General features: G+C 45.2%; 1 protein-coding gene across 3 annotated transcripts in view; it reads right to left on the bottom strand.

The window, feature by feature from the left end:
• MYOF (myoferlin) overlaps positions 1–15834 on the bottom strand; it is a 179139-nt gene that overhangs the window by 97214 nt on the left and 66091 nt on the right. For all 3 annotated transcript variants that reach the window (XM_064374110.1, XM_021669047.2, XM_021669046.2), the window contains exons 6-12: positions 10713–10879; positions 9933–10061; positions 5372–5434; positions 5238–5288; positions 4080–4110; positions 3465–3580; positions 2355–2481 (exon numbers count right to left, since the gene is read on the bottom strand). In XM_064374110.1, the coding sequence (XP_064230180.1) occupies positions 2355–2481; positions 3465–3580; positions 4080–4110; positions 5238–5288; positions 5372–5434; positions 9933–10061; positions 10713–10879 (684 nt within the window). The remainder of the gene's footprint in view (positions 1–2354; positions 2482–3464; positions 3581–4079; positions 4111–5237; positions 5289–5371; positions 5435–9932; positions 10062–10712; positions 10880–15834) is intronic.

Genomic DNA, 15834 nt, shown 5'->3' with positions numbered 1-15834 from the left:
TGTAATCCCAGCTACTTGGGAGGCTGAGGCAGGAGAATTGTTTGAACCCAGGAGATGGAGGCTGCAGTGAGCCATAAGCCAAGATCGCGCCACTGCACTCCAGCCTGGGCAACAGAATGAGACTCCGTCTCAAAAACAAAACAAATAGTTGCAACAAGAATTGTTCTCAAGGGTGGCAAGCACTAGTAGGAGAAATCCTTTTGGTCTTAGTTGAGAGAGAAAGAATATTTTTTCCACAAAGTTTTAAAGTCAACAGGAGTACCTTGAAAAATAAATTTATAAATTATTATGTCAAGACTTGATCTTTGCCTGGGCGCAGTGGTTCACGCCTATAATCCCAGCACTTTGGGAGGCTGAAGTGGGTGGATCACAAGGTCAGAAGATCGAGACCATCCTGGCCAACATGGTGAAACCCGTCTCTACTAAAAATACAAAAATTAGCTGGGTGTGGTGGCATGCACCTGTAATCCCAGCTACTCTGGAGGCTGAGGCAGGAGAATCGCTTGAACCTGGGACACAGAGATTGCAGTGAGCCAAAACTGCACCACTGCACTCCAGCTTAGCCGCAGAGCGAGACTCCAACTGAAAAAATAAACAAAACAAAATAAAATAAAATAAAAATTAGCCAGGTGTGGCAGCACATGCCTGCAATCCCAGCTACCTGGGAGGCTGAGGCATGAGCATCACTTGACTCTTGTAGTTAGCCAAGATCAAATTACGATACTCCAGCCTCCAGCCTGGGCGACAGAGTAAGACTCTGTCTCAAAACAAACAAACAAACAAAAAATGATCTTTTCAACTGGGAGAAAGGTGCTTCAAAGGTTAAAATGTTATAGGCCTAGTCTGACTTTTTCAGAGAAATTCAAGAAAATTGGCAAAATCACAAATAACACACTTTTGTTTTTCTTTTTTTTTTTTTTTTGAGATAGTTTCGCTCTTGTTGCCCAGGCTGGAGTGCAATGGCGTGATCTCGGCTCCCTGCAACCTCCACCTCCCAGGTTCAAACCATTCTCCTGCCTCAGCCTTCCAAGTAGCTGGGATTACAGGCATGTGCCACCACGCCCAGCTGTTTTTTTTGTATTTTTAGTAGAGATGGGGTTTCTCCATGTTGGTCAGGCTGGTCTTGAACTCCTGACCTCAGGTGATCCGCCCACCTCAGCCTCCCGAAGTGCTGGGATTACAGGTGTGAGCCACCACACCTGGCACAAATAAAACACTTAATCAACTACAATCTATAGTTGATTAAACTAAAAAGTAAATAGAGATCAGGATTTTAGTTTATACTTCATTTGACGTATTTCTTTCTTTAAAAAAAAAATAGAGACAGAGGTCTTGCTATGTTATCCAGGCTGGTTTTGAACTCCTGGCCTCAAGCGATCCTCCCACCTTAGCCTTCCAAAGTGCTGGGATTATAGGCATGAGCCACTGTACCTGGCCTATTTGACATTTTTTGAGAGAAAGATAGGTATGGGGAGGTCTTACAGTACCATCTTTTAAAACCATAGAGTCTTAAAAGAAAAGGAAAAGGATTCTCAAGAAAAGTAGCAAATCCTGAAGAGATCCATGGCCTGTATAGTGGGTACAGCCTCCTGGGGACTTGGAGACGGGACCTATGTCCCAGAGCCCAGCAAGAAGCATACAGGCCCAGCAAGGCAGATAGGAAGCCGGGCCATCAGCAGTGACAGAGGGATAACCAGACTAGTCCCTATAAATGGAATCACTAGAAGCAATTCCCTTATATGCATCCAGTCTTTTGCTGAATATATTTCATAATACAATAGTGGCAGACTTCTAGTCATTGGGATGTTACTACCCTTTGTTCAGCTATTTTTTTTTTTTTCAGATGGAGTCTCACTCTGTTGCCCAGGCTGGAGTGCAGTGGTATGATTTCAGCTCACTGCAACCTTTACCTTTTGGGTTCAAGTGATTCTCATGCCTCAGGCTCCTGATTAGTGGGGATTATAGGCACCTGCCACCACACCCAGCTATTTTTAATAGTTGGATAGCAAACACATTGATTTGTTCACATTTTCATTTGGGATGAAAGGGGTTGGAAGTGCTGACTGCTCACGTCTCTTTAGCATCCTCTAGAGTAAAGAGAAGATATAAAACATTGATGGAAGAGAGAGAGAGCCAAATGGGCCAAAGGCAGGTACTCAACAAGGAACAGGATCAGGAACCATGAGCCTGCTCAGGTAGCTTTCAATGGGGCCAGAATGAATGAAAATAAGTCCATGAAGCCCTTTCAGAAGAAAAACGTACTATAGCACCGATCACTATTCAGAGTTTGATTTTAACACATCTCATCATGCAGATAACCGACAATCCTGGGACAAGATTAAATCGATACATACTCTGGGGGATGTCCTCAGCTCGGTAGATTTTCAGCAAGAAGGTCACCCACCGGAGGGCAATGCCAGCAGGGAGTAACAAATTACTCTCCACATCGTCACTGTCATTATCACGATCTCGTCTCTCAGGCTATTAGGGGCACATGATTTAAATTATACATATAGAAAAGCAGCACATGGAAAAAGCCAAGTTAATGCTTATAAAATGAAACCAATCAGAAACACTTTCATTAGAATTTCCTGTGTTTGGGACTTAAGAGTTCAGCCTGCCATCAGCCACCAGTTTTCCTTTAACTTCAAAACAGCTCCACAAAAATCAATGCTCATATATTTCTGTGTTACTCTGTCATTTTATGAGCATCAAATAGTAAGTGTGTGTGTGTGTTCCTGATGTCCCTTCAATTTCTCTCTGGCCACTTACTATTCTGCAGTTTGCCACCCAATTTCCTAGAATCATTAACCATTTAGGTAGCAATGCCTAATTCTGCAAGTAAGGCATACTCTCTAGATAAAAGCAGCCTTTCTAATGACGCAAAGGTGTTATAAAAACACATGCATCACCGGGCACGGTGGCTCATGCCCATAATCCCAGCACTTTGGGAGGCTGAGGCAAGTGGATCATTTGAGGTCAGGAGTTCGAGACCAGCCTGGCCAACATGGTGAAATCCCATCTCTACTAAAAATGCAAAAATTAACCAAGCATGCTGGCACATGCCTGTAATCACAGCTAATTGGGAAGCTGAAGCAGGAGAACTGCTTGAACCTGGGAAGCAGAGGGTGCAGTGAGCTGAGATTGCACCATCGCACTCCAGCCTGGGTGAAGAAGACTCCTTCTCAAAAAACAAAACAAAACAAAACAAAACAAAAAAACCACACCAAACACATGCATCTTTTCTCAATTAAATGCTCACTCATAGACACCAGATAGGAGTCTAAGTGAGCTGGAATGATAACTCCATGATGAAGAAAAGAACAGCTTCTGAATAATAGGGGGAGTCAGAGGGTACTGATGAGAAGCTGTGTTCCATTTCACAATTACCCATACCCACATGCTTCTCTCTTGGTCTCCTTTTTTAGTGAGAAGTGTAAAAAGCAGAGAATGTAGGGACTCACAGGAGGCTCATCTCCGGTTCCCAGGACAAACATGCTGACTTTCATATAACCTTTAGAACCTGAACTGGCATCTTCCGGGTCATTGAGAAGAAGCCACTTTCTCATGACAGCATGGCCTAAAATAGAGAAGGAGTAAAAGGAAAGGGCTATGTTAAAGAGACACCGATAGGTTTGTGATCCCTCTGCCATAAGATAAGCAGCATTTTCTGGGCAGCCTCTTCATGACCCACCAAATTCCCCAGATGAGTCTCCACTGCCATGACTTCTGTTCTACACGCTCCCCACACCCCACCCCCCATCCCGTCCTCGTGTAACTCAAACAAGACTCTCTACGCTGTACCAACTAGTTTTATAATTTCACGTTAAGATCAAAACATCCTCACAAAACAGAAATCATCTATTTTGAATGTTAAGATAAAAATTTAGACATTTGTACTAAGCTACTGTTATTTATTTCCACTAAGCATCCTCTCCTCTCCCTTATTAAGAAAATGTTTTTTTAAAAATTTCCTTTAATTCCTTGATCCCCTCAAATTGTTCTGATTCCTAGAATTGTCTTCAGAGTTAGAAGGAATGAATTTAAGACTTCGAATGGATGGGGAGAACATTACTTACCAGGTTCATCATAAACAAATCCAACATCGATCTGGGAAAACAATAATCGAAAGCAGTCTAAGCAGATTTTAAAATCAGTCTAGTCACTTTAAAGACACCATCATTACTATATTTTAATGTAATATGTTGATTACACTTAAATTTCCTTGAGACTCAACATTTCCGTCTTATCCCGTCTGTATCCCCAGTGCCGTGTCCAACGTGTGGCACATAAAAGACCCTCAGTAAGTCACTACTGAATGAATGAGCTGGTCTTAGGGCTGGAAGGGACCACGGAAGCAGAGTGACCAATATGTCCCAGTTTGCTTGGGTCATTCTCAGTTTTACCATTAAAGTCCCAGGCAAAGTGGGACCATTGGTCATCCTACAGAAATTCACCGGGCCCAACATCCTGTCCAATTCTCCTCCTCCTTCTCCAGCTAATGATACTATTAATATAACCATTGATTGGGCACTTCAATGTGCCAGGTGCTGTGCTAGGTACTTTACACATACTATCTCATTTAATTTTCTCAGTGATCCCATTTTACAGATGAAGAAACTAAAAATCAGAGAGACTGAGTTCCCCTGGGACATGTGGCTACTCGAGTGGCAGACAGGGTATGAACACAGGTCTGCTTGACCCAGATCAGCCTCTAGGACTTCTAGAGACCAGAGCTCCTTTCTTGGAGAGGCAGCCTATTCCATGTAGAACTGCTGGGAAGAAGCCAACCAAGTATTTGTCCTTTCATTCCAGTGAGAGTTACTTAGAGAAGCACCCTGACCATCTTGCCTTGCTTGGCTTTCCTTTCACACTCTGGATTTATCCTAATTGGCTTTGCAGATGGAGCTCTGGGACCCCCAGTAAGTGCAGGCAGATGGTGGGCTTCTTGCCATGGTCAACCACCCTTCTCTTGGTGGCAGTGGACTTGCTTCCAGCCACAGATGGAACCCTGGGAAGGGCCCTGATGGGGCAGCTTCAGGGCATCTTGCTTTGGAGCTCTGTTCAGTGTTATACTTTGGAAATAGACGAGCCCCAAGTAGCCTTCAGCAAGCATCATCATGCTGAACCCTTACACATTCCCAAGATGCCACCAAGATGGGTACACAGGAATCAGATTTCTATTATGAAAGTTCTCATTTTCTGCAAGTTGTTTGAAGCAGACTGTTGTTACCCACCTTAAATTCCCCCATCAGACAATCTGCTCTCAGAGAGTGAGAATTATAAACCTGGAAGAAAGAAGAGCAGTGAAGAAATGATTGGCATTGCCTGGCAGTGAGTGAGCAGTACCTTCCCACTTGCTAATCCTTACCCGGATGCTGATGGTCTCATCCATCAATTCAGACGGGGTCATGTTGACATTGTAGAAAAGCAACTGCCAGAACAATAGAGAAGATGGGTAAATGTCAACAGGGGATTCGGGTTTAGTGAGATCTGATGCTATAATTTTGTGGGTCCCTCTAAAAAAAATACAAAACACAAATTCAAAATTAGGTTTGCCCATGTGAACACACGGCAAGGCTTTGGAAAAGGCCCTGGAGTTTCAGCTTCATGATAAACCCACTTCTGCATGTTTGAAAAAAGGAGAAAGGGGTAAGTAACAAATATAGCATTTACTTAACTAAATAAAATTGTTCACTTGGAACTAGATATCAAAAAGCTAAATGATATAAAGATCCAAGGCTAAGCAGGTACACGGGTACACCCCTGTAATCCCAACACTCAGGAGGCTTAGATGGGAGGAGTGCTTGAACCCGGGAGGTCCAGGCCAGCCAGGGCAATATGGTAAGAGGCTGTCTCAAAAAAAAAAAAAAAAAGGAACCAAGGTGATTTCATGTAGCGATCCTTATTAAAATGAGTGCTTAGAGCTGGCACTACCTGGAGTGTGTGTTTTAAACTTCTCTAATATTTTTAGTTCTATTATTTGTGCCTAGTGACTGTAATAGTACTCCAAGAAAGCACCTTTAAAGCCAACTTTGCCCATTAGATTAAGTTAGTGCCTCAGCAAAGTCAATACTGACCACATTGTAAAAGCTAATTTTAAGAAGGTTGATTACTGGGATATGAATATTAGGTGTATAGGAGGTTTAACTATGTTAGGCTAATAAATGTTAATCCTAAAAGAAAAAGATTGAGCACTTATTCCAACTGAGACTTTTTCCTCCAATGTTTTACTTAGAAATATTTCTCATCTACAGGAAAGCTCAAAGAGTGATAAAATAAATACCGCATTTCACCTTCGTTCACCAGTTGTTACCATTTTTGGACATTTGCTTTATCTTTCTCTTTTTTAAACTGAACCATTTGTAAGAAAGCTTTAGATATCACTTCACCCCTTCAGAATACATTTATATGCATCTCCTAAGAGCAAGGACATCTTCCTATATAATTACAATACCATTATCATAACCAAGAAATCTCACATCTAACATATGGTCAGTTTTCAAATTTTTCCAATTGTCCTTGCAAAAAAATTCTGAGCTTTTCAAAGAGATGTAGGATCTATGCAAGAATCATACATTGCATTGGGTTTTTGTGTCTCTTCTGCTTCCTTTTCTATAGAACAGTGCTATTTCCTTTTTTTGTTTTTTTGCTTTTTGTTCTTCTTTAAATAGAGATGAAGTCTCACTATGTTGCTCTGGCTGGTCTTGAACTACTGGCCTCAAGCAATCCTCCTGCCTTAGCCCCCAAAGTACTGGGATTACAGGCATGAGCCACTGTGCCCACTGTTTTGTAAAATATCCCACAGTCTAGATTTGTATTAATGTTTCCTCAGTGTTAGATGCAAATTGGCCTGACACAGGTGATGTTGATTACTTCTGTTTTATCACATGAGGACCCCACGTCATTTTGTTCCTACTATTGGTGATAACAAGATTAATATTACTTGGTTAAAAAATATATATATATAGGATTTATTTATTTTTGAGACAGAGTCTCACTCTGTAGCCCAGGCTGGAGTGCAGTGGCATGATCTTGGCTTACTATAACCTCTGCCTCCCAGGTTCAAGCAATTCTCTTGCCTCAACCTCCCAATTAGCTGGGATTACAGCCACCCACCACAATGCCTAGCTAATTTTTTGTTTTGAGACAGAGTCTTGCTCTGTCACCCAGGCTGGAGTGCAGTAGCCTGATCTTGGCTCACTGCAACCTCTGCCTCCCAGGTTTAAGTGATTCTCCTGCCTCAGCCTCCTGAGTAGCTAGGACTACAGGTGTGCACCACCACACCCAGCTAATTTTTTGGATTTTTAATAGAAATGGGGTTTCACTATGTTGGCCAGACTGGTCTTGAACTCCTGACCTCAAATGATCCACCCACCTGGCCTCCTAAAGTGCTGGGATTACAGCGTGAGCCACCACGCCTGGCCAGGCTAGAGATTTTGTTAGTAAACCTCTTTTATAAACATATTTGTTTTTATCATCTTACTTTTGTTTCTCCTATCCCATAAAATTTTTTTATTGATTTATGTACTGGTCTTCCTTTTTGCCAAGAGATCTAATTTCCCTCAAACTCATTAAAATGGGGAAATTCCGAGGAAGGTGGAGGTGTTTGCTGGTCTCCTAAGAATGTAGCTGAGTCAACAGGAAGCCTGCATTATCAATGCATTGGCAGGCCTTATGTGTTAGGCCCAAGTCATCCAGCAAGAATCATGCCTCCTCCCCTCCCCGTCCAGTCCTGCCTTCCAATGTGAATCGCTCTCAACCTTCCCTGAAGTCAATTTGCAGTGCCCATCTCAGTGCAGCCCGTACCTCTAGTGAGAACGTGTATACTACTATACTTGCTTGCATGCTGTTGTCTGTGATTCCTCTGAGGGGGAGAGTGAGAAGAAAATGGGGTCTTCAGAGCTGGGAGCCAGCTTGAACAAAGGGGAAGAAATAGAAACACTGCATGGAGCCAGGCACGGTGGCTCACACCTGTAATCCAGCACTTTGGGAAGTCGAGGCAGGTGGAGCACAAGGTCAGGAGTTTGAGACCAGCCTGGCCAAGATGGGGAAACCCTGTCTCTACTAAAAATACAAAAATTAGCCGGGCATGGTGGCAGGCACCTGTAATTCCAGCTACTCAGGAGGCTGAGGCAGAAGAATTGCTTGAACCTGGGAGGCGGAGATTTCAGTGAGCCGAGATCACGCCACTGCACTCCAGCCTGGGGGACAAGAGCTAGATTCTGGCTCAAAAAAAAAAAAGAAAAATGCTGCATGGAAGAAACCATTTCTTTTCTGAATAAAGAGGTAGGAAAAAAAAAAAGGTCAAAAGCCAGGGCTGAAATGAGAAGCTGTAGGGAACGAAGAGGAAGTGTGATAAGAAAGGCCTGGGCTAGAGAACAGAGCAGGAGACACAGGCTGAGGAATCCCCAATGTGTCTCCTCAGCACAGCTGGGCAGGACTCTACAAAGTTCCCAGAATATATCACTTCTCTGCACGAGCCCAGTCATGGAGTTTTGTGGCATTTGAGATTATAGTCAAGGTATCACGTATTTTTGAGTAGTGTTATAAAAGAGGTCAATGGAACAGGCTAAGTTCTCAGTATGGGAGATGGGACACAGTGGCTCACGTCTGTAATCCCAGCACTTTGGGAGGCCTAGGTGGGTGGAGAACCTGAGGCCAGGAGTTCGAGACCAGCACAGGCAACATGGTGAAACCCTATCTCTACTAAAAATACAAGTATTAGCTGAGTGTGATGGCGCATGGCTGTAGTCCCAGCTACTTGGGAGGCTGAGGTGGGAAGACTGCATCAGCCTGGGAGGCAGAAGTTGCAGTGAGCCGAGATCGCACCACCACGCCTGAGCAACAGAGAGAGACTCTGTCTTAAAAAAAAAAAACAAAAAACAAACAAAAAACTTAGTATGGGGGGGGCAAAATAAACAAAGCCCCTGTGTGCTAATAATTGCTTTCCTTTAACCTATATTATTTTTGCAGCCAAGTATGTTTTGACACCTCTAAAAAAACTGGATTACTTAGTCACAGAGAGTTGGCCCTCAGAGACACAATGCTAATTAGAAAAAGCAAAGGTAGATATGAGGTAGATATCACATGCTCTATCATAAGGGTCAAAAGGATTCATCAGGAAAGGATCATCAAAAATTGTCATAAAAACACCAGAAAGGCAAAAGCATCTCTGAGAACCACCAACAGAGGGGACCAGGTGTTTTGTTTTTTTCTTTTTTCAAAGGCATCTCACTAATATTGACCAGGCTGGTCTTGAATTCCTGGGCTCAAGCACTCCTCCCATCTTAGCCTCCTGAGTGTTGGGATTACAGGTGTGTATCCCCTACCTGCTTAGCCTTGGATCTTCACTTTTAGGTATCTAAAAGCTAGATATCTTTTAAATTGTCCCAACTGAACAATTTTATTTAGTTAAATAAATGCTGGCTGGGCACAGTGGCTCACGCCTGTAATCCTAGCACTTTGGTGGTGGGTGAATTACTTGAGGTCAGGAGTTTGAGACCAGATTGACCAACATAGTAAAACCTTGTCTCTACTGAAAATACAAAATTAGCCGGGTGTGGTGGTGCATGGCTGTAGTCCCAGCTATTTGGGAGGCTGAGGCAAGAGAATCACTTGAACCCGGGAGGCGGAGGTTGCAGTGAGCCAAGATTGCACCACTGCACTCCAGCCTGGGCAACAAGAGCAAAACTCTGTCTCAAAAAAAAAAAAAAAGCTATATCGATTACTTACCCATTTCTCCTTCTCCAGCATGCAGAAGTGGGTTTACCATGAAGCTTACACTCCAGGGCTGTTTCCAAGACTCTGCCCGGTGTTCACATGGTCACGCCTAATTTTGTTCGTCTGAGGTCTTCACCAGTGAAGCTGCTCCCGTGTTTCCCCCTCCTGTGGGACTCACGAGCAGAAACATGCCCTCTCAACCCTTTTACCTCATCAAAAAATGGGTTGTTTCCTCTCTTGATTCTTGTTCGGTGTGTCTGGCCGCAGACATGAACTTTGACCACAGGTCTTATGTTGTTGCCGCTTAACTGTCGGCCCTCAATCACTCTGACGCGGATCTGCAGCACAGAAGCGGGGAGGTTACCAATCCTTTCCCAGCACGTGGTGTAAAGCATCCCCAGGTGCTTCTTCATTCCGCTCACCTACCAGGATTGCTAACACAGGGCAGCGCTGTGGTGCACCAGGTGCTACCAATAGGGCGGGGCCACCTAGGATCATTCCCAAGATGGGAACTGGGTTTGGGTTATAGAGACCAAGAGCAGCTGCAGAGATGAAGTCGCTCAAAGCTGGCCTGGGAAAGAGCAGGGCGGGGTGGAGGTCACTGCTCAGACTCCAGCCACGCACCCGGTCTTGATGAGCCTGGTGATGAACCAACTCACTCCATGGCTGCCTCCCAAGTCTAAGACAGTGCCCAGAGCTACGAAAAACACAGTGTTTGTGCTTCTACTATTTGATTAGCTCTTTCCTTCCACCAAAGGGAAGGAGAATTATGGTTTTATTTCTCTGAAGACCATCATCTGGCCAGACTAAACCCATTTGTGCCTGCAGAAGAAAGATGGAGGGATTTTCTTACTGGGTTTACGCACTGACATCTCTCTTTATTAGCTGAGCTATCGTCCATTCAAATATCACTGACACATCACCGCAATTGTTAGGAAATGGGCAACGTGAAGATTAAACAAAGGTGCAGAGCCCCAGGCCATTCCTACCTGGAAGTCCTGTGGCTTATTGGACAGCATCCGCCTGCTGTTCTTTACTTTGGTGAACCTCTGAGCAAGCTGAGCTTCTGACACGGTCCCAACTGGCCCCTTGGGCCCAGGGCCCCTGACTGCATTGTCCAACCTGTCTTCATCACCTTCATCTTCTTCCCCATCTCCTAAAATATCGGAAAGAAACCCAGTGAGGGACAGCCTCTATCCTGTAAATGTCTGAATGCTCAGGTTGCCAGGACAGTTTTGTCCACCATTATGCTTTAAGTGTTCCTAAAGTGGCAGGTGAAGGAGATCCACTTGGTGACACTGACTTGGGACTTCTTGTGACTTGGAAAAATTCTTCAGGAAAATGTTCACGATGCATCAGGGCTCTTGCTCAAAGAAACCAAGAGAATGGCAGAGATCACAGGGACAATGAGAGGAGATGGCACCGTCAAACCCAGCCAGGAATCACCGAGTTCTCATCTTAGGATCCAACCTGAGGTCAGGGGGACTTTCTGCAGGTAGGATGGAGAAAGAAAGAAATGCCACAAAACACGGGAGGCTTGCAAGGACAGACTTCAACTCCGGCCTCCCACTGCACATCTTCTCTCTAGAGATCTGCTCCTGAACTGTTCACACTGTCTGTTTCCTGCTTGAGCCTCCTAATTTCATGACTGCTCTTTCCACCCTCATGACAGATGAGAAACTCTCCTCATTTTCTTGCCAAGCAGACCAAGGTGACCATCTTGCTCTCTCTTCCTCCTCCTGGTTTGTCATTTTAACACGTGTCCCCTCCTTTATCTCTCGACCTTCCCTCTGCACTCAGGAAAAGGTTCACCTTGCTCAGCAGAGTGAAAATCCCAACCCTCTGCCATGCATTAGATCCTCCTACCTCCTGATGACTTGCAGGCCCCTCAAATGTCTTCGCTCTCTTTTGGGTACCTCCAGGGATTCCTTCTCTACTGTGACCTTTCCTCTGCCTTCAAGTGGACACAGATCTTTCTCTCCTTACGAAACCAAAAACCAAAAATCAACTCTGCCTACTACCTCTCCCCTTTCTTTTATTCACCAACTCTTTGAAACTCACTGACAAACTTGAGCTTTTCTTTTCTTAATAGACAAACAGAACTCCGGGTAATCTGTACAATATAATCTAAGAGTGACTAGAACATGAGCTCCCCTGTCTAGAACACACCAGCATTTGTATCCCCTGCTTTTGGATTCTGAAACTCCTTCTCCACAATGCAAGATCATGAAATAGATTTAATTTCCACAGGCAGTCACCTGTCAGTCATTCACATTCTGGAATGAATTAGTTTTATCAGATTACTGTGTACCATGGCTCTTGAAAGCCTGGGCTCCGAAGCCATGCAGCCTGGGCTCAAATCCACCCCCACCCTCCAATTTTGAGCTATGTGAGTCTAAGTTTCTTAATTTCTCTAAGCTTCAATTTCTTCATTTGCAAAAAGGGGGAAACAATATTTACCACAGGGTTACTGTAAAGATGTAATTATCTATAGGTAAAGCCTTTAGCACAGTATCTGGCAGAGAGCAGCACCCAATAAATTAACTTTTTATATTTTGGTTTTGCCGTGCAATCGGTTTTGGTTGGTGTCTTCATCTGCTTGAGCTGCTATAACAAAATGCCACAAACTGGGTGGCTATTAGACAACAGAAATTTATTTCTCACAGTTCTGGAGGCTGGGAAGTCCAAGATCAAGGCACTGGCAGATTTGGTGTCTGGTGAGGGCCCTCTTCCTGATTTGCAATTGGAGCCTTCTTTGCCTCCTATGGTGGAGGAGCAAAGGAGTTCCTTTTTTTTTCTGAGATGGAGTCTTGCTCTGTCACCAGGCTGGAGTGCAGTGGCACGAACTCAGCTCACTGCAACCTCAGCCTCCCGGGTTCAAGCGATTCTCTTGCCTCAGCCTCCCAGATAGCTGGAACTACAGGCGCATGCCACCACGCCCCACTGATGTTTTTTGTATTTTAGTTGAAACGGGATTTTACCATGGTGGCCAGGATAGTCTTGATCTCCTGACCTCGTGATCCGCCTGTCTCGGCCTCCCAAAATGCTGGAGTTACAAGAGTGAGCCACCACACCCGGCCAGGCCCATTTTTATCAGGGCATTAATCCCATGCACGAGGGCTCTGCCCCTGTGACCTAATCACCTCCCTAAAGGCCCTGCTGTCTAATCATCACCTTTGGGGTTAGGATTTTAATGTATGAATTGTGGAGGGACATAAACATTCAGACCATTGCAATTGGAAGGAGCTTCTTCTGATGCACAGGACGCTTCCTGGAAGCAGCTATGGAAGGCATGGCGATGGGGCGCTGTAGCAGTCAGTGGGCCCAGAGTGTGGAAGAGGCAGCCGCAAGGAAGAGGGGCCTCCACATGCACTGCCTTGCACTTTAGCCCAGGGTGGGCCCTGCTCCTCACCATCCATTCATTCGTGCTTCGCCTATCCTAGCCTGGCTTCTGTTCTTCAAAGGTCAGTCACAACCTCTCCTTGCCAAGCTCAGTGCCCTTTTCTGTATCTCCATATTGGATCTTCCACAGCCTTGGACACTGGTGCTCATACAAATATTTTTAGATCATTGCAGATCTTCTCCCCCGATACACTTTTTTGGGTTCTTCTGTGGGCCCTGTTTTTGTCTCCTACTCACTGAGTGTGACTTACTACTCTGTCCTCTGACCCATTGACTCAACACTCTCTAGATTCTCACTTCACACTTTAAATAGCAATAGACTCACATTGCTATGGACCACAATTCTAAGGTCCCTTCTAGAATGCTGGTCTAGAAGGGACCTTAGCAATCCTTGATCGAACCTACCCGTCACCCCATTTTACAGACAGAAAAACTGAAATCCAGAAAGCCGAGGCAACTTGCCTGTAGTTATTAGAAGCTAAAACTAGAACCAAGTTTTCACCCTGCCTCACTGGTTTAAAACTGGATTTAAAAGGCCAGACGCAGTGGCTCACACCTGTAATTCCAGCACTTTGGGAGGCCGAGGTGGGTGGAGCATGAGGTTAGGAGATCGAGACCATTCTGGCTAACATGGTGAAAAATACAAAAAATTAGCTGGGTGTGGTGGCACATACCTGTAGTCCCAGCTACTTGGGAGGCTGAGGCTGGAGAATTGCTTGAACCCAGGAGGCAGAGATTGCAGTGAGCCAAGATCGCGCCATTGCACTCCAGCCTGGGTGACAGAGTGAGACTCCATCTCAAAAAAAAAAAAAACAGAAAAACAAAAACTGGATTTAAAACTAGGCTGCAGGTGAAGGACACATTTTCCTCCCTCAATATCTTTTTCAGACTACTGGGAAAACCTCATGGAAGCCAAAGATAAGAAACCTTTGTCCTCTGCAAGATGATCTGGGCCTCCTCTTGCCTATTCTTGAAGAGACTTCAAAAGAAGGGCTTACCTGCTGCCTCTCTTAGGGCACCTGGATCCAAGCTCTTGGAATCTTCTTCATCCTACTCTCTACCAGGTAAGTTCCTCTCCTCCTTAAGTTTCAGATGAAATATGCTGTCTTCCAATACACCCTTCCCGCCTCTTCCAGATGGAGTTAGTCCCACTCTCCTCTACCCGGCACGCATTGTTCTTTCTAGCCCTCGTCACAGTCTTGCACCTGCTTGTCAGCCTGTAGGCGTCCCCTACTCCCAGGCATTTCAGAAGCAGGAAGCTTGCCTTTGCTTCTTTGTGTCTGCCCCATGCCTTACAGAGCACCTTACATAAAGTGTACAGAAAGCGATTGATAAACGTGGAATGAGTAAATAAATGGGGAGGGGGCCAGGTGCGGTGGCTCACACCTATAACCCCAGCAGTTTGGGAGGCCGACGTGGGCAGATCACCTGAGGTCGGGAGTTCGAGATCAGCCTGAGCAACATGGAGAGACCCCGTCTCTACTAAAAATACAAAATTATCCAGGCATGGTGGCGCATGCCTATAATCCCAGCTACTCGGGAGGCAGAGGCAGGAAAATCGCTTGAACCTGGGAGGCGGAGGTTGCAGTGAGCCGAGATCGTGACACTGCACTCCCACTTGGGCAACAAGAGCAAAACTCCATCTCAAAAAAAAATAATAATAATAAAATAAATGGGGAGAGGAACAAAATCCCAGGCACAAATGTGACTTCACATTTGGAACAACTACTGCACAACTCTCAGGAAAGAACACCCAGACAGCTGAAGAGGTGCTCCTCCCAACTTTGGCACCAGCCTCAGGGAAGCACTGGGAGCCAGGCGCCTTCCCTCTGCAAACCTGTCCTGGGCCGAGCAATGGCTGGCGCTGTTAGCTGTCGGGTTCCTCCAAACAACGAAGACAAACTTCCTTCTGTCATGCTGGGCCTAAGTGGGACTTCCTCCTTGCTGTAAATTATACCATTTGGGGCTGGTGATTGTTTATGGCAGCAAGCAGGAAAAAAGTTGGGGTCAATCATACGCCTTTACAATGCTGGACTCTGGACAAGTACTCATTACATTCTCAATGGATGCTCTAGAAGAGCCCATCTCTTCTGGGAACGTCTTCTGCTGTTCAGACTTTAGGCTAAAGGGCTGGGTCAGAGGAAACCAGCCTAAGCCACAGTGACAGCCAGCCTCTCTGCCTTACAGAAGAAGAATATTCGAGCAGGAAATCTCCCCTTTATGTGGCAGGAAGCTGCAGAGAATTAAACAATGCTACACTAAGGGTTCCACAAAGAGTGAGTGGTCCCCTAAGGCACTGCTAAACACACCCTTATGTGCAAGCTGTGTCATGACTGAAAAGCTAGCAGCTGTGCTGGCAGGCCCTGCTCATGAGACCCAGGTACGAATGTAATCCACAGCCAAGGGGATCTACAAAGAGCAACTGTTTCACAACCACAGAGGGCCGCACCAAGTCAGGAATCACTGACTGAACAGGAGGTTGCTGGTAGTATAAGCTTCCGAAGGCTGTCGTAAGGAAGTCCCGCAAACTGGGTAGCTTAAAACAATAGAAATTTATTCTCTGGTTAGGCGCAGTGGCTCACACCTGTAATCCCAGTACTTTGGGAGGTCAAAGCAGGAGGATCGCTTGAGCCCAGGAGTTCGAGACCAGCCTGGGCAACATAAGGAGATGCTTCCCCAATCTCTACAAAAAATTTTTAAAACTAGCCG

The sequence above is a fragment of the Aotus nancymaae genome, unplaced genomic scaffold (assembly GCF_030222135.1).
Source record: "Aotus nancymaae isolate 86718 unplaced genomic scaffold, 86718_ANA_hifiasm-v0.15.2.pri h1tg000010l, whole genome shotgun sequence".
Lineage (NCBI taxonomy): Eukaryota > Metazoa > Chordata > Mammalia > Primates > Aotidae > Aotus > Aotus nancymaae.
The sequence above is the reverse complement of the archived record's forward strand: the minus strand, read 5'-3'. Positions and strand labels throughout refer to the sequence as shown.